Raw genomic sequence first — 21261 nt, 5'->3', positions numbered from 1 at the left:
GAGATCTCTGAGTCACACGTTCGTCGTCGCGTTGAGATCGCTGTTGCGCCGATTCAAGTGTACAACTCGACGATGGTAACGCGGAACCGCCGAGTAAATGCAGCAGAGCCTTCTCTGCGCTCATGGTGGCCGGAGCATGTGGCCTTGAACCGAACTCGTGACTGAAAGAGTGTGGAGGCGACCACGACTAGTTGGCATGTAAGTTAACTGACTCGATTTTTTTAGCGCTCAAGTTACGCCCGAGTCTGCACGGTGCAAGTCACGAGTCCTATCATCCGCTGTTCCGACAGCTCCACATTCGTGATTGGCGACTAACATCACAAACCCATTCGTGCTTCACATTCACGATTTCACCCTACGCCGTAACGAGTGACATAATCTGGCTTGTGAATCACCATCACTCCGCTGCTTCGTGCACACGGACCTTCCGCCTTTGATCAGCAAAGATGCTCACCAAGCCGCAAATGCATTGCTGCATCGGCCCATAATCGGATCGTAAAATCACATCTGTGGTATGACTATCCCTCAAACAGCTGCTCAGCCTTCCGATGGCAGTCAGCATCGATCGCTACGCCAGCTGAATAACCAAACAACTGCGACTTTATCCCAAGAGCGGAGCACCATGTTGCCTCCAGATATTCCTCCTACCAACCCTCTCCCAAAGCCAAATTTCTCATGGACGGCTGATCCAGCTCTCGCCAGCCAAGTCAACGACCTACCGCCTCGCTACAATCTTCATCAGTTTCCTCCAACACCTCCAGCATTACACAGTCCTCAAGTTGATTCGGGATCGTACTTCGATCAGAGCCATCACGCCCCTCCGGATCATAATTCGCATGCAGCTACTCATTCGTCCCTCACGGAACAGCCACCACGCTTGTTTGCCTCACGCTTTCCAAGATGGGGAACATGGCTCGAAAAACGTGCGTTGGAACGACACTATGCTCAGCTAGATTCTCAACAGCTAGGTGATCAACATCTTGCTACTCCACGCGCATCAGAGACACCAAATAGAAAGAAAAGCTGGGGCGCTTGGATCAACGACCCTGATGCCGTCAACGATGACTTTCCGTCTTCCTCTGCACCACAAACGCAAGCGACACCCGTCGCGTCCTCGCTGCCTTCGCTCCACGTATCCCAATTCGGTTCTCGTTTCATCCCGCACCTCTCTGCACAGCCGCTGTGCAGCATCCTCGTCGAAATTCCACCGCCTCTCTCTAGTCGGTCTCGATCAAATCGTGATACCAGGAGACGTATTCTTCTCGTGGGCACAGTGCAAGGCCTGTTTGCATTTCAGTTCCGTAACACGCAGGCTTCGACTACCAGTGTCTCCCCGACCACCTCGCCACCGAGCCCAACCGAACCCATTCATCAATGGAACGACAACGTGCGATGTATCCCTGTGTGGACCGGATTGGCTGTATATCAGATGAGTGTCTTGTCATCTCACGATCAAACCACCTTCAAGAGTGCGCATGACTCACAGTCTGGAGCCAACACAGGCTCAGGTGTCTTACTCGCCCTCACCTCCCCCTCTACCGCCAAGGACGGGTTCTTGACCTCTTCCCTCATGCAACTAAGTGCCCACGCTGGCTCGGTCCTGGAAAGTGTGGCTACCTCGGCTGCTTTCCCCCCGGGTTCATCCAACTCCAGCCAAAGCAGCCACGGCATTCCTGATACAAACGAAGGGGTCGCTGCTGCCAATTTTGGCTCTACATCTGGAGGAGGGCCCGGGCGTGCCGTTCCCCCCGGCGGCACTGGCCTGGTGAGGATGTGGCATTTGCAGGCAATCAGGGAGCTTCTCGTTTATGCACTCGACAGACACGATGCTCAGATTCCGATCAATCTCGCTGCAGCATCCGGAATTCAAGCAGCAGACAAGCGACCAGGTCTTGGCTCTCTTTTTAGGAGGACGTTTTCCCGGCAAAGGGGCAGGTCGGAAGCCAAGATACCAGCACATGAACGAAGCAACTCTAGTACCTTTATGTCTACAAATATGCAAACCTCACCAAACCCAGGTAGAAACGACATGTCTCCGACGCGCTCTCCACCTTCTTTGCAGACTTCGCCGGACTTTCGCAATCATGAAGACGCGCATGAGCAAAATCTTCGACCCGAGCCAAGCCGAAAAGCGTCCCGTAATCAAGAACACAATCCGAGCTCACCGCATAGATCACCCTCATCGACAAAACATCCGACTGACCCTGCACACGCTGCCGCCGTACGCCTCGCCTTAAGCTCGGTGCCTATACAGCCCCCTTCCCACGTTACCGCTGCATCGCACGGTAGCAACGCTTCCTTTTCCTCGCTGTTCGCCGACGATCTCCTCCAATCCTTTTCAGGCGCCCGCCAAGGGGGAGCGAAGGGCAAGGATCGCGAAATTGGTGTGCAGGCTGCTTCCAAGGGTGTTCTATTCTTCTCGGTCCACGAGGCCGACAAGAACACCAAGGCATCCGGTACATGGTATCTAGCCATAGCATACGCTCGCAGCGTGTTAGTCTACGAGGCTGCAGCCACTGCCAGAGGCACATCATCGAGAGCTTGGTCATTTCTGAAAGAGTTTTACGCGCCTTTCCCTATCAAAGCCGTTGCTTTCGCCCCTGCAGCGGTCTCGGACGAGCTTCATGCTTTCGCGAACCTTGGCCCCTTACCCACCAGCACAGGACCGACCAAGCTAAGAGTGGCATCTGCCGAAGGTACTCTCACGTCGAAAAAGGGATCTAATCGCGACCAGGGGCCTGCAAGTGGTAGCTCGAGCCCTGTCAGCACACATCGCGGGAGTGCTGTTAGTGCTGCTCCCGCGTCCTGGCACAAAGCTGACCTTTGTCTTTTGCTCGGCTTCGGTCGGAGGGCGGTGCTGGTACGCCTGAGGGATTCTAACGTACGCGAGATGGAAGTCAGACCGCTGGCTCAACTCATGGCTGCCGCCGCTGATGACAGTGCGACTCGACTGTCACTCCAGCCTTACGCTGTACCGGCTTCCGCTGGCTACCAATCAAGTCAGGATCGTTCGCGACCCTTAAGCATGGTTGGCGATGTAGAACTGTCCACAGAACGCCTGCCGCCAAGCACTTCCTCACACTCACGCACAGGGTCTATCGAGCAAAAGCTTCGAGACGCCATTCTCGACAAACGGTCAAGCAAGCACAATTGGGTGGGCTTTTCCGCCATTGAAGCGCGCATCTACGTTCGACAGCGGTTTGTCCCGGTGGAAAGGCGCCGCGATGCGATCAACGAAATGTGGCCGCTCGCTTCAGAGATGTGGGGACCTTCACCAGTAGGTCTTTCGATGGCCAGGAACGTGGGTGTTGCCATGCCGACCTCTCCGGCAGCAGCGGACAAGGCTCTTCCCCGGGTACCCGCGCCACAGAATGTACCCTTCGATCGACGCTTCTCAAGGTTGCACCTATCCGAGCAACAGTCGCAATACCACGAACAGCTTCAGGCCGAGAGCAGCAGCGACAGTGACGACGATCTTGGCCCTATCGATACGCGAGAGCGAGCAGCAAAGTATCAGCTGACAGATCCTGGCCCTCTGCCTCCCGCGAACGGTGCAAGAGCTCACGCTGACGTCCACTGCACGACACCGAAGCGTGCGTCGTCGTTAGCCTCTACCGAGCTTGTCTCTGCCAAGTTGGCACTTGCGTCGAAAGGCGGCCTGACGCACATTCTGTCGCTTCCATTGGCAGCAGAGGTCGCTCAAGCTGCACCTCTTGCAGTCGTTCAGTGGTCTGATACACCTAATGCTGTCTCGGGATGGGCGCGAGTGTTGGGTGTCGAACGCGCCACTTCGCGAGGACCTGCGCCGTTTGGTGCACAGAACGACGCCACGCGGGCGTCCAGCATCGACGCTCGGCGCCGGATGGACAGGCTGGTGCTGCAGGTGGGCGTGACGTGCGTTGCATTCATGGCAAGTCGCATCGAAGCGAGAAAAGTGTCGTTCAAGGTCGAGGTCGAGGTGAACTTCGACGTGTTGCCTCATAGCGAGCTCGAGCCGATCGCGATTTCGCCTGATACAGGGTATACCCGCGCCGATGGCTGCTCAGCAGGCTTGATAAGTGAGGCCGATATCGACGATTCAGGCAGCGGTGAGTGGCCTGCGCGGGCAGGCGCGACGCGCTTCGGCTACCCACCTATGCACACGCCAGGACAAGCGTCTCGCCACCCCATCGGTAATAGCGCTGTCAGCCGAGAACTGGAATACCTATGTGCACCGCTGCTCACCCTCCATCCTGTCGACTTGGACGTTCACAGCTGCGGTGCACAGTCGCACGTCCTGCCGCTCGCACCAGCAGCTGGATACAAATCGACATGCCACGCCATGCTACCACATCTCGGCGGTGACGCTCCGATCATCGCATTTGACTGGCGCGGTGCGGATGATTTCCGCATCTTCACCGTCGGCATCGCTGGTTAGCGAAGCAAGGTAGACTCGCATCACACGTACATTGCCCACATCTAAATATGTCAACACTCACGACACGTGAAAGAGAAAAACGCACTGTTGATTCGGTCCAATGTCAATATCTTTGCACGCAATCCGTTTTGTAAGGATCATCGTTTCTCCACCGTCAACAGTGTTATGTGCGTTAGGGTCAGAAGCAAATCACTTTTTGCGGCCAAACATGCGGCTCAAGAGTCCACCCTTCTTGGGGGAATGGTCGTCCCAGTGACTGGTGGGGTCATCGTGTGCGGTGGTGGAATGCCACTCGCGCTGCTCGCGCTGTTGGCGCTTGTTGCGGCTGGTTTTGGACCATTGGTAGTCGGCGTCTTCGGGAGCAGGGGAGCGGTGGAGCGAGGGGGTGGAGCGGTTTGAGAAGAGGCCGAAGCTTGTTTTTTTGGGCGTGGCGGGTGCGCGGTGTGCGGGGACGTCGGACGGACGAGTGCCGAAGAGGCCTTTGCGTTGAGAGTGCGGAGATGCAGGCTGACGATTGTCCACGCTGTGACGCGAGTATACAGAGCCGCTATCCCACATACGCGCAGGAGGTACGAGGTCGTCCATCTGCGGGTAGTCGTTTTGCTCCGACATGATGCGGCTACGTGTCTGCCTCGGTCCACGCACATCAGATACGGGAAGCTGTACAGAACGGCGTGGGCGAGGCTCAAAGTCATGCTCGTCACGCCCGTCATGCTCGTCTTGCTCGTCATCGTCACCCCGGTAGGTAGCCGCTGAGGCCAGCGCGCTAAGCACCGTAGATCGATCCTTGCGTGCTCGAGTGGCATCTCGCAAATCGGGCTGCGAACGCACATTGCTGAGCCTACGCCTGCTGTCGATCGATCCACGTCGCGATGCTGTATCCGGAGAGAGCAGCTCGATCGACGCGCGTGTGTCTTCCCTGCGCGAATCGATCGAGATCCTCGAGCTATTACCACCGCGCTCCCTAGGAGCCAGAGCCAAGCGGCCCGCATGCGGTGCTGTCCTTCTGGTGGATGACTGCGTAGTAGAACGTTTAACTATGGCGACCGCCTCGGCATCCAGCTTATCCTGTCGCGCACGATACTCATCCCTTTCTCTCTCGGCTCGTGTTGACTTTCTCGAGCGTTCAGACCGGTGAGTCCTGACAGACCTTGCGTCTGCTGCGAGATCATCCTCATCTTCCTCGGTGAATGTGTCAAGCTGCCTCCTTGACGCGCCCTTCAAATGGCCCGCAGGCAAAGAAGTCGAGGATCGCAACCTACCGGATGCGTTCGAGATGATACTGTTTCTCGTGTTGGGCCGACTGTTTCCGCGCCTTGGACCGCCTTTGGTGCTCCTCGAGGCAACTGAGAATCGGCTGCGGGTCTCGAGCCATTCTTCGTTCTCGTCATCAAGCACCTCTTCATCCGAAGAATGAGCCTGGTCGACGTGCAGGCCAACCTCGGAGGGCGCATCGAACTCGTCGGCTTGACTGTTGAGCAGGCTTCCCTCGGACTTGACGACGGCGCGAGCCATGCGGTCAGCGGGGTTGTTGCTACGATCGATGAGGTAGAGGTGAGCGGAGCCCTTGCGATCGCGCTCGACACGTGCAAACTCGTAGCGAATGTCGGCGAGTTCTCGAAGCAGGTCCTCGTCCACGAGACGTCGGCCTGGTGCTCGGCGCATGGGCCGGCGACGAAAGGAAGAGCGGTCAGGCGAATAGGAATCTGCATGGCGGTAGTCGTCTACAGGGTCGTATCTGCGACGACCTCCTCGGGGAGGTGAGTCTTCCTCGGACGGACAGTCGTAGTTGCTGCGGCCACCGCGTCGTCGGGTCGCTCGTCTTGGGCTGTGATTGGCATAAGGGTCGTTGGAGAGCCAGTCGTCGCGATCGTCGTACTCTCTGCGACGAGAAGGCGCTCGCGAGTCGCGGTAGCGGCCTCCATCGCTCGCGTAACCGTCCCTGCCGCTGCCACCGCGTCGATCAGGTAGACCCATGTACCTGGCACCGTGCCTGTCGTAGGCCCTGCGCTGGGTTCTGCGTCGCTCGTAGTACTCTTCCTCCCAACGTTCGCGATCGCCCTCCTCCTCGTCGTCCTCACCTGGCCAGCCTTTGAGCTCCCAAGTGGGGATCCAGGTGCCCCAAGCTTTGGCGACGTAGGCCGAGTCGATGCAGACGTGCGCACAGGCGCGGCCGCGGTAGAGCTCATAAATGGTGTGGAGCGCAGTGATGGCTGAACGCAATTCAGCACGGCGGGAGAGCGAGGAGGGCGTGGGCGCTCTGGGGTTGAGAAGGTGACTGGGCGTGCGGTCTTGTTCGGGGAGAAGCGAAGCCATATTTTTGGGATGACCGGGCCCAAAGTAGAGCGAGACAGCGCCTGAAACGTGAGGCTGAATGATGCTGCCCGTGTCGATGGCGGTGGCACCGACAAAGACGGCGATGGGGTATCCATCGCATCGGTGATCTTGCAAATTGTGGCCTGCGAACTGTTTCATGACGCGTCGCATGGCTTCGTTGAGCTGAGGTTCGATGTACTTGCGGATGCGTGTGCCGGGATAGACCTGAGTGTCGGCGTCGAGCATCTTGGAAGCGATTGAAGCGGGTCTTCGAGCGGTGGCGCGCGATGCGATGCTGAGGCGGTCAGAGTCGCGATGGTGGATGCCGGCAGCGGGGGATGCAAGCATCTCCCTGTTGGAAGAGGCTCGAGGCTCGATGTAGCTGGAAGCATAGCGGCTCGAGAGGTCTCGCTGAGATTGAAATGAGTTGCGCACAGAGCCGCCAAAGTCACGTAGCGAGGCGGCGGGCAAGAGGCGGCTGAGCCTGCCACCGCCTCGTTCCGAGACGGAGCGATAGCGCGCATCGCGCATTTCGGTTTCAGGCGAGTAAGGGTCCAGGAGACTGGCTGTGCGGGAGGGGGCTCTGCTGCGAGGATTGTAGGTGGAAGTGGATATCTTGCTAAGACGCTTGGAAGCATCGCGGTAGTCGGCTGCGTCCGAGCGCTGGGAGGGAAGAGTGAGATGGCTAGCATGGGACGCACGAACGCTTTTGCGGTCGGCACGGCCGTTGGTTGGGGTAAGCGCATCATCCGGAGCGAGAAGCGTGTTGCGGGAAGGTTTGGAGCGCGGAGGAGTACGGTCATGCTTTCGGGGAGCATCGTTAGATTCAACATCGTCTTGAGAGGTGGGAGGAGATTTGTGAATGGTGCTGGTATCGCTGTTCTTATGGAAGATGTCCGGTGATTCGTCCGACTCTTCGCTGGACTCGGCTTGGTCGGGATGGTGACGAGGAACCGTCTGGGTATCATCTGCGTCGTCGGCTTGGTCTTGGAGAGGTTCTTGATCGTCTTGGTCTTGTTCGTCTTGTTCTTGGTCGTCGTCATCATCGTCGTCCTCGGAAGCAGAGATGGCGCGGGTATAGTTGGAGTCACCAGTGGCAGTCTTGAAGGAACCTACAGAGGAGCGTCGTGAGAGGCCGGATTCGGAGCGAGCGGAAGCGGATGGTTGTCGCTTTGCAAGCGGAGCAAGCTGCTGCCTACGTTTTGTGGCGGTGGGCATGTTGGAGCGTTGTGATGTAGTGGCGCTTAGAGGTGGGCGTTTGGATCGAGGTGCGTGGATTCAATGCGCGAGTGGAAGATTATCCACTGTAGACAGGATTATATGGTTGAGTGGATTGGGTATAGTGCGAGGTAAAATTTGGAGAGAGGCACAGGGTACGGAAGGAAGGATAGGAGGCGATGGTGGCAACAAGACAGGAACTCTGGATGGATCGTGAGGAGGAGGAGCGAGGGAGGAGCGAGGGAGGAGCGAAAGAGGATGGGAAGCGACAGGCATGGCAAATCGACGTGCGGGGAAAATAAAGGTCCAACAAGTGAAAACATCCCAAGTCACAGTCGTGAGTTGTGAGGGGCAGGGGGCGCTGATCAGGCAGACACAGCAATCACGAATGTGAATCACAAGTGCGTTGTGAAGAAGGGCAGGATTTACGATCAGAGCGCGGTACAAACGCTGTACGCGAGTCAAGAGTCACGACAGTCTGTCAAAGGCGTGGAAGCAAAGCCAACGCGACCAAAACAACGCCCGAGACTCGTGACTGGCTGGATGGCCTTTCTCGAACGAATCATGATTTGTGAATCGTATTCTGCGTCGGAGTGCGATTTGAAAGCGAAGCGCACGATCGATGCAAGCACGCACTCGGGTCAATCAAGACTCTCATGATTTCAATTAAGTTAGACGCCACCGTGCACTTGTTGATGATACTGTAAGGTAAGCCGCCTGTTTCCGTCGAAAGCGTTGCTCGCTGCTCCGTATGCAACGCCTCAGTGCAAGAAGGTGTGAAAAAAGGGTGCTAAGTTGGTCAACGCGCGCGAAAAGAATGCGAAAAGAATGTGACATGCACGACGGCTGTGCCAGCAAGATTCACCAAGCGACAAGCGACCTGCCACATCAGGGCACAGGCAGATTCCGATGTAACTCTAAAGTGAAAAGGTGAGAGTCACAGTCACGAGCAGAGAGGACCCTTGCTGAGCCTAGCGTGTGGTGTCAGTTTTAGAGTATTTTGATTTGAGCACATTCGGCATCTTAGAGTGGCACAGGTGAGCACCGAGCACAGCAGTCACGAGTGAGTTGTGCTTGCAAGCCCAAGAAAATTCCGAGACGTGAGACTGCGGGGGGACACGTTAAAGCTGTGAGGTAGATCATTCACGTTGTCAAGCGCGTCGCACGCACCTCCTTAGGCTGGTCGCAGTAACAAGTGAATTTTCTGATTTTCTTCGCTGGAACAAAGTCATGAAACTCAGTCAAGAGAGTTTGAGTGCGCTGAATTGCGGAGCGACCTCTTGCTGCTCCGTCCACTCTATCGAATCGTGATTCGTGAATCCAAAACAAACAAACAACGCAACCGAACATGTATAGATGCACTGTGTCGTGGATCATGATGCACTGACGCGACCTTGTTCATCCAAACGTATCTCGTGTCTCGTCAATCACGCCTAATGACCATCACCTCAGCCCGCATTGCCACTCCTCCTACCTTTTAGACCAAGTGATTCCCTGCGAGTGCCAGAACTAATTTATGGCTCAACACGAGCTGAGATTGCTGCCTATCCGCTCCACACGAGCCTGAAATGCACTCACATTTTTCTGATGTGCCTCACCACTTTGCGGCGTAGGTAGAGCACTCTCACCTCACATTACAACTGTGTTGTCGACCAGTGGTCGCATGCGAGCACCGAGCAAGCCAGGTGAGCACCAAGTGTCACCTACAAATCACGAATGGCTGGCTGGTTGGCTGTCACTCAAAGCTTCAACTTGTGCTTAGCAGTATCGGCTGGGCTCCGTTTCTGATCGGGACGATGCCGATCTTGTCCCCCGCACTCACATGCCGTCACACTCCTCTCTGCTAGCACATGGTCGTGTCACGTTCGCGGCTATGGCGCCGCTCGGCCTAGGGCAAAGATATGTATGCAGTGGTGTTTTGCCTGCTGAGCATCATCGTCGTGGGCTCGTCCCGACACCGCCTCGAAGCGAGGGACTCATGGACCGTGTCCCGGACATGGCCGTCGAGCCAACCGGTAAGCTGTTGACCCTCGCCTTGCCTGAACTGGATGCGCTCAAGCCCATCGTTGTCGATCGGCGACTGTCCCCTCGGCCTCCGGCTACCGAATTGCTTCCTCCCGATGATCCGCTGCTCCCACTAAACCTGCTGGCTGCACCCGTGACCAGCTCCTTGATCATCGAGTTGTACATTTCCGAATCCGCCTGATAGCTCTCCCTCAGCGTCAAGTGGTGCGTCAACAGACTCGACGTCGACCTTGTCATCGTGTTGAGCTCCCTCAGCATCGACTTGAGCGCCGGCAGCGAGAGAAGAGTCAGCTGATCCTCACTCTTGTTGACCAGCTCCTGCGCTCGCCGCAGATCTACCGCTGGTGCAGCGCCCAATCCAAGCTCTTGCATTCGTCGCTCCGCCATACGCTCGCGATTCGTACTCGATCCCAGCGCTGGGCTCGAATTGCCATTTCGCGGACTGTTGGACGTCGAAGCAGATCGTTGCGCCGCCAACGCTGGTGCCGAACTTCCCGACAGCTTCAAGCTCGAGCTCCTCTGTGGAACGCTGCCGTTCGAATCCACCAAAGCCGATCCACTTCCAGTCGACGAGTCGTAATGAAGCTGCAGCGGTGGCAATTGCTTGGATCCGCCCGAGCCAGATGCAAACGACGAGTGGATCTCATCAAGGTTGACCGGCACACCCATCGATATGAGATAGTCACGTCGAGTCTTGCTACGCACCCAGTCGATCGGCTTGACCGACGGCAATGACGACAGATCCGTCCAAAGCTGACGGCATTCTGCGCTTACCAGCACCTGCGATGGCCCTTCCACCTGACGAAGTCCTGCACTGTCTAGCTCTCTTTCTGCTGCAGCCGACAGCGGGAGCAGAGCGGCGACGCAACTGGCCAGATCGATTCGATTCGACCTTGTTGTGACGTCCAAAGCAGACCAATCTCGGTTTGTTGATGCCACGGTGCGGATCGGTGCCGGCGCTGCTTGCTCTGTGTGCCCCATGGATTGACCGAACCCGTCGTCGCCAAAGTCATCGTCACCAAAACCGACCTCATCTTGCGCATCACCCGTCTCAAAGTCGTCAAAATCGCCAAAGTCGTCGTTGGCAGCTGCTCCGTCGTCTTCACCTGCTGCTTCTCCAAAATCGTCAAACCCGTCATCATCCTCAGCCGCTTCAACCGGGACCGCTGCAATGGTCGCCTTTTCATCAAGCTCCTCTGGCGACGAGAGATCCTGCACCTGTACAGCCTGCTCCTGCCGCGAGTCTTCAAAGGCGTCTGTGTTGTCGTCTTGGTCGTCCTGGACCTGTTCTGTATCTGCTCTTGCTGTGGGCTCATCCGTGCTGGTCTGATCTCCTCCTGCGTGTGCAGCAGCATCCTTCACTGTCGCCGCCGATGCTTCGGCTACTTCTGTCGTAATGGCAGGCACTTGGACCAGCCCTGGATCTGAATCCTCTTGCGCCTCTGTAGAAGCGGACGCTGATGCTTGATTCGAGATTGCGTTCTCTGAGATTGGCAGGACAGCAGAAGGTGCAGCGCGCGACCATGTCGCTTGATTTCTCGTCTTCTCCGGACTGTTATCTCGCGATGCCAATGCAGATCCAGCACCCCAGCCAGGATCCTCGTCTTGGTATTCTAGAGATAGACGTGCTTCTTGCTCGATCATTTTGTCATCCTTTAAGTCTTTCGGTCCATTGGACGACGAGGCAGTGGTCAAAGATGTCGAAGCGGGTGCGGGTGCGGGATCGTCCCACACTGCAAAGGGGTTCGCATCCATGATTGTAGCCGAGAGACCAAGGCGCCTCGTTCGCCAGGTACGAATTGTGACGAGGTGGTGAAGCAGGACCGAGTCATATGACAAACAGTCGTGAGTGTCGGAAATTGTGCACTGGTTCGTGTGTTGGCCCAACCGCGTCGGCAAGAGAAGCCAAAGCGGGAATCACAGATTTCGAATCGGAGCAAATGCACCCCGATCTACCGATTTCAAAACGATCCTGTTGCGTCGTTCCGCTGCAACGACCACATGCGAGGTAACAAAATAATGCGTGAATATATCGTGAAATAATCGTGAATCGTGGATCGTGAATCGTGGATCGTGAGTTGGGCGGAGTTCGAGATGACGCTGGAAGAAAGCGAATCCAACACGACTGGAGCGCTCAGTTGCTCTTCTCATAACGGTTGGTGCATCCCATCTCTGCATCTCGGTTTGCCTTACACTGCCGAGGCTGTTTAGTTGCACGATGCCGGTGGCAGAGCCTTGGACACCTCTCGACAGACAGAGCGACACATCGAGTTCGCTGAGTGACGATTCGCATCCGACGACAACTTGTGCGAAACCTGCGAAACCGGCCATGACGAGTGCGAACGGGATGACGCAGCCTTTGTCGTCGACGATGCCGAGCAAGCGACAGATGCTCAAGCAAGTGGCTCTGTCGCCACTGTCGCTCTTGTCGCTGTTGCCTATTCCGTCACCGCAGCAGCTTCTGCTGTCGACGCTCTCGCTCGGTCCAATTCCGCGCCACATCGCGTTCGTCATGGATGGCAACCGTCGTTGGGCACGTACATCGCACCATTCAATCCAACACGGCCATCTGACCGGCTTCGCAACGCTCAAATCCGTGCTCGAAGTGTGTCTGAACCTTGACGGTCTCGACACGGTCACTGTGTACGCGTTTGCGATCGACAATTTTCGTCGCAGCGAAGCCGAGGTGAGCACTTTGATGCAGATCGCCAAGACCAGGCTGATCGAATTGGCAGGGCATGGAGAATTGATCGCTCGCTATTCGGTGCGTGTACGCATTGCCGGAAGGAAGGACTTGCTACCCGCCGACGTGAGGGAGGCGGTGGAGAGGATGGAGAACATGACAAAACACAATACAAGGGCAACGCTCAACATCTGCATGCCATACGCTAGCAGGGACGAGATCACGGGTGCGGCTCGCACCTGTCTCGATCGCAAGCTAAGGCACGTTGAAAGGGCGGCCGTAGCTGCGCAAGCGCAGCAGATCGCCCAGAACAACAGCCATTCATCGCTCCACCATCTACTCGATGACATCGACTTTTCCATCAGCGCACAAGACCTCGAGCATAACATGCAATTGGCGCATTCGCCACCGCTCGATATCCTTGTGCGCACCTCGGGCGTTTCCAGGCTGAGCGACTTTATGCTCTGGCAGTGCACAGACTCGACGCATTTGCATTTCGTTGACAAATTCTGGCCGCAGTTTGGCCTGGTTGACTTGATCCCCATCATCCTCGAGTGGCAGCGCCAACAGTGGAGCTTGTCGATTCGCAAATCGTGCGGTTGGCAGTGAACGACGGTGTGCATGTCGCTTCCACTGTGCTCTTCCAGTCTCGCGTCCATGTCCTTCTTTTTACATCGCATGTTCTTACAAACCCACGCGCAAACCCCCCATCCTATAATATACCCTTTGCCACATTGGACCGTCTTGCGTTGCCCGGTTTCAGTTTCAGTTTCAGTCGACGTACGTCAGATTGCTTCCGAGCCATCTTGGGTTCGGATAGACCCTCGCCAACACCTTTCCGCGCACCATGCCCAGTGGGACTGGTCCGTAGTGTCTGCTATCGGTCGAATTGGCCATGTTGTCTCCTGCTAACCAGACGTGACCTAGGGGGACGGTGACGTACTGCACGTCGCCTTTGGATCGCACGTACGTGTTTTGCACCACATCTGTGGATGCGACTGTGTTGTGGCGGTGCGTGTCGCTCGAAGCGTCAGCGTCGGTGTCCATGCTTTTAAGCAGGTCGATTGGTGATTCATCGACACTAGTGCTTCGCGACGATGCTGGCTGCCTGCCGACGGTTTCGAGCACATCTTGAAACTTGACGAGCTTGCTATCCAGTACTTGATCATCGCTACGTTTGTCGGTCGCTTGACTGGTCACTTTGGCCTGTCCTCTCCATGCCTCCATTGGTAAGGGCCTCATCCTTGGATCCAGTGCGACCGTATCTCCTGGCAAACCGATCACCCTCTTGCACACCGCTCGACTCGCATCAAACGGGCTTAATGCAACCACCAAATCGCCCACCTTCAGCCCGGTTCCCTGCGCCTGATCCGCTTTGGAGAACATCGACCCGCCTATCCTCGGCTTGCCCCGATACGGATGCGCCTCGGCCTCCTCCACTCCACTGTTCGACGGTCTCAAGCCTTCGCGCACTGATGAGAGCAAGCGACCAAACGGCAGTCGAAGTTGGAGCAAGAAATCACCTTCAGGTGCTAGGGTGGGCAGCATTGATGCTCCAGTCGAGTTTCGGATTTCAAACGCATGTTCGTTGATCAAATGAATCGTACATGCTATTTGCAGTGTCACAGCGGATGTGTAGGCGGCTTTGCTGATCCATCGTCGTCGTCGAAACATCGAGGTCCACCCCCGTGTTTGCGCACCCAAGTGCGACATCGCCCGTGCTGGTCCAACTCGTTCGTTGTCTGTCGATTGTATGATGTGAAGCTCAGACGTCGAGGTTCTGGTCTCACTGCTTCCACACTCTTGTCTCGCGTAAGTTCCTCTCGCACGAGAGACACCGGTGTGTCTAAATCCTCGTTCGCTCTAACTTACACCGCGTATAGCTGTCGCAGACTAGTTACATGTACTGGTCTGCGTACCAGAGCCCCTCTTCTGTAATGCATCCATCGACGACTCTTTGCATTGCGCATTCAAGTGTGTACATGTAATATCTGTATTCGAGGCAGCACAAACGTCGTGTGGAGAAGGTTCGTCTGAATATTAACAGAAAAGTCCCAATCACCAATAAAGTATTAACAGAAAATCGCGGAACTCACGACTCGCTGAGTTCAAGCATCCATTCATTGCTCACAAGCTCCCCTCTCTCGCTCTCCTCTCACCACATCGAGCAAAGATCACCAATCGTAATCCGTGTATCCACTACAACAATCGTGAGACACATCTGGCAAAGATAAACGAACCAAGAAGCAATTTCGCTAGCTAGCTAGCTAGCTTGGCACAGATGGGCGGATGGTCGAGCAAAAATACAGATGAGCAGAGAGACGTGTGTGCAAGGGGAAGGAAAAGCGAAGAAACAAGATAAAATGCTGCAAGCTAACATGGTAAAATGATGATCGTGGATGCACGCATACTGGGACGACTCAACGCGCAGTCTGCGAAGGAATCGGCGAGAGTCGATTGTTCTGCAAGAATCTGAGAGGGTTAAAGCCCTTGGAAGCTCTTCGACCTCCCACATCACCCGATTCTCTGTGCTGCTCGGCGATCGTGGTCAGCTGAGTATCCGATGCCCTTCGAAAACTCTCGGGATGCACTGCGTTTTGGTGCGTCACGGGTGCGCTGCTGGTGCGCAATGGCCTGTGCGCTTCCTCAGCTACGTTAAAGTCGGGGCTCGTCGAGGTTGTTGCAACGCTCGTCAGCGGCGCATGTCTTTGCCATGACAGGCCCTGTGCAGGCGCAACAGCTTCGGCATGGACGCGCTCGACGACATTGGCGGCTGCAGACGCGCGGAACCAGTTCTTGGAATAGTTGAGCATCGTCCTGGACCTTCGCAGAGTGCCTTGGCCGCTCTTGCGGGGCGAAGTCCCTGAATGCTCCGTGGTCGTGGACTGCGCAAATTCGGTGAGCGGTCTCACTAGTCCGTCCGTTACCAGCTGTCTCTCGGCCTGTACCGAGCCTCCGATCGACTTGACAATATCTGTCTGTGTGCGCTTGTGGTTAAGCGCAACCAGGGATGTAGTTGTGAATACCCGGCGAAGCGAGCCTGTCACCGACGAGATAGAGTTGGTGCGTGATCGACCGCTGAAGCGTGCACTTTGCTGTTGCTGCAGGTGCACTTCGTCCGCCGGAGGTCGTCGCGTTGCTGCAGTGTCAGTCGAGACCGCATGGGGCAGCTCCTGCATGCTGACCATCGGCGACACATTTGCTGAAGAAAGTGCCGACCTTGCGCCAAAGTCAGTCACGGGATAAGCATCGCCGAGACCAGCTTCGGCTGAGTGAGTCCGAGATCTCCGACCAAACGTCATGGTGAGAGAGTCCCTCATGCCGTAGAAGCTGCCGCGAGACCGAGGAGGCAGAGAAGAAACCGAAGCTCGCAGGTTGTTGGATGAGTTGGCGGCGGAGTCACACCAAGCGACAGGAGACGAGGTGAGCGAGTAAGAAGCTGATCCGGTCGCAGGCTTGGACAAAGTAAGTCGTGGGTTCGAGCTCGACTGCGTCGGGCCGGCGATGCCAAAGCTTCCAAACTCGTGCACAGCAAGGTCGCGGTTGGCTGTGGTAGGCGAGGTAGGCGTCGAGGCAGAGCCGGGACCCCAGGTCGGACTGCCGAGGTCCGTGTTGACATTGAGTCCCGTCGGTGCAAAGATGCTGGCTGGTCGTACCCTGTTGGCCTTCTTGAGTAGAGACGATTTCCATCCCTCTCGGTCAAGCAGCGCGTCGGCCTGTACCTTTGTCGAGGAACGCGAGCGCGAGCTTGGCTGCACAAACTCGGCGGTGAACACAAGATTGTTGGCGTCCTCCTCAGCCTCGGGGTTCTCGAGCAGGCCGGCACAACTCTTACGGCGCTGGATTTTGACGGTGGATGTCTCCTTTGCTGAAAGGCGGCTCAGGCCTAGCGAGGAACCAACGGCGGATCCGAGGCCGGATCCAGAAGCTGCGTACAAGGTCGAAAGAGCGCCTCCGTCTCGAGCGAGACGGGAAGAGATGACTGAATCCGATAAGATCATGCCACGGTCCACGATAGCTCGGGAGTTGGGCGAAGCATGTCGTAGCAAGATCTCGGTGGGCATCCAGGGTCCGGATGATGAGCGCTGGCCCTTCTGGTTTGAACTTGTAGCTTGCGCCGCCCCTGCAGCGTGCATCGCCAGGAACTCCATCAAGGGATCAGCCGTGCTGGACTTGGAAGAATCAAAGTAGCCCTGGAACTCCGAGGGTCGAATGGCATTTGGTGTTGGTGCCTCGGAGGCTTCGAGCAGCTCGCCATCGGTCGCATCGCCAAAGTAGAGGCTGCAGGGGAAAGCTGCCTCGGAGCCCGGCGGAGAGAAAGTAGAGCGGGAAATGGCGAGCGAGAGAACGTCGATCCAAAGCTGCCTTTCCTTTGCGTTCGATGCAGCAAGTTCAAAGTGGTGCTCCTTGACGGACAGGCGGAAAGAGTTGGGAATCAAGTTCCTCTCGTCTTCCATGTTGGAAAGGCGTGCGGCCCAAAGAGGAAACCAGTGTCGGCATTCGTAGGTCGAATTCTTGCGAACCTTGACCATGATCAGGAAGCTGTGGTAGATGAAGACGCCAAAGTACTTGAAGCGCAGAGGCGCCACGAGCGGGTTCAACACGCGGTGGTGGTACAAGACGTCGAGCGTACCTGACAGCTGGCAATCGGCCAGAGATTTGAGGAACGACGATGTGATGCCCTGGTTTGGCTCAATGCGCGATGAGATGAGGTCGGCACGGAGTTCCGACTCTCGACGCTTCCCTGCCTCATCCACTTGATCCGCAACCTCGCGCATGAGGGAAATGGCGAGTGCAAGCTCTTCGACCGAATCGCCCGTTGAGGAGCTGTGCTTCTGCAATGTTTGCAGCACGAGTGGATATAGGCACAGTCGTTGGATGGGCTTGATGAGGAAGTCTCTGAACAGCAATCGAGAAGAGTTTCGGCGTATGGCACTAGAAGCCCAGCCAGTTGTGGTGGAGGTACTGCCGAGGTTGGAGTTTGTGCCAGCGGTGAAGGTCGAGGTGGATCCCGAAGAAAGGTTCGAGGAGTTGGCGGCAGACATGGATGTAAAGTACGATGCTGGACTGATGGCAGACATACTGGGTGTGTTGGTGCCCGAATGTGGGCGCGAGGCGCCCCATTGCGGAAGCCTTGTGAGCTTGAGGATGTCGGCACAGTGCCTCTCGAAAGCGTCCCAGTCGGCATGTCGCTTCTCGGCTTCGCGAATCAAAGCAAGAGCTTCGCCGTGACGCGAGCAGAAAGCCTTGTAGCACTGGAGCGAAGGCATCATCTGATTGAAAAGCTTGGCCACACGGACGACAGCCTCATCAGCCTGAGGGCTGAGGGCCTTTTCGAGCTCGGACCTCTCGTCCTCAAGGTGTTGGTGCGGCCCGGTTCTTCGAAGACCGAGGTCGACCAGGATGCCGTCGAGTTTGGCCGACAATTTCTGATGGGTGCGCAGCAGATCTTCCGAATTTCTCATAACCAAAGCCTGACGGGCAGGCTGATCGTTGAAGAAGGGCATCATGCAGATATTGTCAAAGAAGACCAGAACGAGCGTGGCCAGATCGTCGGCATAGTTACGCTCCGTGTCAATCAGCTCCAGTAAAGCCGCGTAGCGACGAACCTTGGCCGTCGTGTACTTTGCTTCGACAACACTGGTATCCGCTGTTCCGCCCTCGACAAGGTCAGGGTATTCGAGCAAGACGGCGTCGCCCTCGGATATCACCGAGACCGGAGATGCTTGGTTCGGCTGGAGGCTTGGATCGTAGCCTGCAACGTCGACGCGAAGGGTATCGGCGGAAGAATCGTCGACGTGTGACTTGTAGCTGCTTTCGAAACCGGTGCCTGAAGCGACTGAGCTAATGGCGGTATCGAGACTGCCAGCGTGACTGGAGCCTGTGGTGGAAGTGGAAGGAGTACGGCTGATGTCGGTCTGAGTCGTCGAAGTGTCGGTGCCGCTGCCGTCACTGCTACTGCTGTCAGCTTCTTGGAGCTTTGGTGCCAAAAGTGGAAGGAGCGGGGAGTCCATTGCTGGGGTGCGCAAAGCAGAGCCCAGAGCTGCATCAATGGCTTCTTCGCTGGTACTGCTGATCATGCCAGAAAGAGGCGAATGTGCTGTGTCACTGATAGGTGCTAGCTCAGGTGAGCAGAGCGCATCGTCGTAAACAGTGCCCCCAGATCCTTGTCGAGCTAGCGTAGTGCTCTGAGAGTGTGAGCAGCCTTTCAACGAGTCGTTATGTGCTGCATTGGTTTGAAGAGCTGAGGCTTCCTCGGCATCGGTGAGGACCTGAACCAGGGGACCAGTGACGTTTCGCGAGACGGCCGATTGCACTTGGAGGGCGAGGCCGGCCATGAAAGCGGGAACGGTGGAGTCCGAGGATGGAGAGACGGGGCCTTCCAAGCTGTCGCGAGACGACTGTGGTGCTTGGAAAGCCGCTCTGTTGCACAGAGGTAATGGTGAGATGTGATCGGGTGAAGTGGCGCGCGGTGTCGATACTGTGGGCGATGCTATGGAAGATGAACCACTAGACCGACTCACCAATTCCTTGGTATCGTCAGCAGAGGCATCTGTAGAGCTGCGATTGGATGATGGAAAGACGACCGCCGTCGAGATGCTTTCTGTGGTGATTGGCGGCATAGACGTCGGTGCAGCCGATGTCGCTGACAGCATCATGGTCGCCGGCTCAGCCTGGCGGTGAGGGGAGCTGGAGACGTTCGCAGACGTCATGAATGTGATGGTATGCTGTGGTGATGGTAGCGAAGGCAACCTCTGCGAAAAGATTGCTCTCGATAGTGAAGATGCGTTTCTCGCTCGGAGATGCCGCCAATGACTTTTGGTTTGATGAGCGCGGGCTGCACAGTGGATTCGAGTCTGCGCACAGCGTCAAACGCTTGGATGAAGCTGGGACAAAGAGCCACGCTATATGCGCAACGCAATTCTGCGCTTCCGCTCTTGGATAGCAAAATCAAGCTTTACCGAGAGAAAGGAGTTTGACTGAGCTGAATTGAACACTGCTAGATGGGCTATCGAGCCAGATCGAAGCAATGAGCCTCACTGAGTCGGTAGATCCGCAGAAAGGATGCAGTCGGTGAGACGCGGAAGCAAAAGCGAAAGCGAAAGCGAAAGCAAAAAGCTTAATCAAGTCAAGACGAGCATGTCGCCCGAGTTTGGCTTCGGATTAAAGCAGCGAGGAAGCACAGCAAGTTGCTGCAGCGGAGGAGAAAGGCGTTAAAGTGAGTCGCCTTGCTGCACCTTGTTGGCCAAATCGTGGATAGCTAGATGATACGCTCGAAGAAATTGTCGGACAGTCCGGGCTGACAGATGGGTATATATGGAGCAAATTTGGGTATGCGATTCGAGTGACGCGCGAATCGAGAAGCAGCTACGAAGCGTGGTTACCAATCGTCGGTGTGATGTTACCGCGATTCGGAACGCTGGTACATATGACAAGCACCTTGTTCAGCCGAGCACGCTAACGTCGACGAGGGGGTGTGAAGAGAGAGAGAGAGAGAGAGAGAACAGAAGGTCGGGGTAAAGACGGTTTAACGAGTTCTGCTCTGCGCTGGACGTGGTCGAAACGAAAGGCTAAAGATAAAGGATGAGAGCCGGAGCCTACTGGACAGGGTGGGTGATGAGGGGGGAGTATGAGGATGAGAAAGCAGAATCAAGGAGCAGGAGGGGCAAGATCAAACCCTGGGCCACGATTGACGAGGGCACGCAGCGAAGGATTCGGAACTCCCGAGTCGACAGCGATTCGTGATTGCAGCTGCTGCAGCGCCAAACGCGAGGAGACGGGAAACGTTTCTGGCTATTATACCAGTAATTGGGAGAGGTAAGCGACCCAAAGAACGCAGTAGCAGCAGCAGTAGCAGCACATGCGGACCGAGCCAAGCAAGCGACTCTACCTCTCTTGACAGGACGCCTGAGCACCCAGAAGCGAGAACAAAAGGAAATGAAGCAGGGTCAGGATCAGGGTTACGATCAACGCATATGCACCTAGGCAGGGGCACAGGCAGAGGGGCAGACTGGTCGAGCTTTTGAACTGCATCAACACTGGCATCACCATCAAAGCGAGCAGCTCCCGCTTTCCACTTTCGACAACCCTGGCCCAGAAATGTTTTTAAAGAGAAAAAAAGGAACAACTGTATGACGAATTCCACCCACACGACCCAGCGACAAATGTGAAATACTCATCACGCAAAACGTACAAACAGCTGACAATTGTGAATCAATCTGACTTTGCGTGACATGTGCTAGCATTACGAAGCCACCCGCATTCTGTGATTGTTGCACTCTACCTGCTGCTCATCTTGGCACAGAGCGCGCTTCCTTCTATTGCTCTCTCAGTACCAGCGCTGCGGTGCCCTCAGCCTTTTTTCCGTAAACGTCTCCCTGCTTCCATTCCATGCTGTCCATCTAAGCCGGCTCGTTGGCCATCTTGGCTTGTTGGCCGATGCTCACGGCTTGACATGCTTCTTTGTTGTTTTTTCTCACAATCGTGGATGGCTCAGAAAGCGTGTTGGGTTGTCTCAGGGACACGTTTCATTAGACATACAGCCAGCCTGGCAGAGAGCAGGCGCTGACGTGACGGTGGCACTAAATACAAACCACGGGAA

At 56.1% G+C, this 21261-nt stretch overlaps 6 protein-coding genes across 6 annotated transcripts; 2 read left to right on the top strand and 4 right to left on the bottom strand.

Annotated features, from left to right (window-relative positions):
• Positions 1 to 514: 514 nt before the first annotated feature.
• Positions 515 to 4417, top strand: UMAG_01383 (uncharacterized protein; the record flags this gene model as incomplete). Its single annotated transcript, XM_011388968.1, has 1 exon — positions 515 to 4417. One exon carries the CDS (start codon positions 515 to 517, stop codon positions 4415 to 4417), a length of 3903 nt encoding a protein of 1300 aa, XP_011387270.1.
• A 189-nt stretch (positions 4418 to 4606) lies between these two features.
• Positions 4607 to 7951, bottom strand: UMAG_01382 (uncharacterized protein; the record flags this gene model as incomplete). The annotated part of the gene is made up of 1 exon (XM_011388967.1): positions 4607 to 7951. The coding sequence occupies one exon, from the start codon at positions 7949 to 7951 to the stop codon at positions 4607 to 4609; it is 3345 nt and encodes a 1114-aa protein (XP_011387269.1).
• Positions 7952 to 9883: 1932 nt separating this feature from the next.
• Positions 9884 to 11731, bottom strand: UMAG_01381 (uncharacterized protein; the record flags this gene model as incomplete). The annotated part of the gene is made up of 1 exon (XM_011388966.1): positions 9884 to 11731. The coding sequence occupies one exon, from the start codon at positions 11729 to 11731 to the stop codon at positions 9884 to 9886; it is 1848 nt and encodes a 615-aa protein (XP_011387268.1).
• A 616-nt stretch (positions 11732 to 12347) lies between these two features.
• On the top strand, positions 12348 to 13268 carry UMAG_11317 (uncharacterized protein; the record flags this gene model as incomplete). The annotated part of the gene is made up of 1 exon (XM_011389121.1): positions 12348 to 13268. The coding sequence occupies one exon, from the start codon at positions 12348 to 12350 to the stop codon at positions 13266 to 13268; it is 921 nt and encodes a 306-aa protein (XP_011387423.1).
• Positions 13269 to 13430: 162 nt separating this feature from the next.
• UMAG_01379 (uncharacterized protein) lies at positions 13431 to 14372 on the bottom strand (the record flags this gene model as incomplete). The annotated part of the gene is made up of 1 exon (XM_011388965.1): positions 13431 to 14372. The coding sequence occupies one exon, from the start codon at positions 14370 to 14372 to the stop codon at positions 13431 to 13433; it is 942 nt and encodes a 313-aa protein (XP_011387267.1).
• A 707-nt stretch (positions 14373 to 15079) lies between these two features.
• Positions 15080 to 19372, bottom strand: UMAG_01378 (uncharacterized protein; the record flags this gene model as incomplete). Its single annotated transcript, XM_011388964.1, has 1 exon — positions 15080 to 19372. The coding sequence occupies one exon, from the start codon at positions 19370 to 19372 to the stop codon at positions 15080 to 15082; it is 4293 nt and encodes a 1430-aa protein (XP_011387266.1).
• Between the last annotated feature and the right edge of the window lie 1889 nt (positions 19373 to 21261).

This window comes from Mycosarcoma maydis, chromosome 2 (assembly GCF_000328475.2).
Source record: "Mycosarcoma maydis chromosome 2, whole genome shotgun sequence".
In the NCBI taxonomy this organism is placed as follows: Eukaryota; Fungi; Basidiomycota; class Ustilaginomycetes; order Ustilaginales; genus Mycosarcoma; species Mycosarcoma maydis.
Note: the sequence above shows the minus strand (reverse complement) of the source record. Positions and strands in the feature narration are given on the sequence as shown.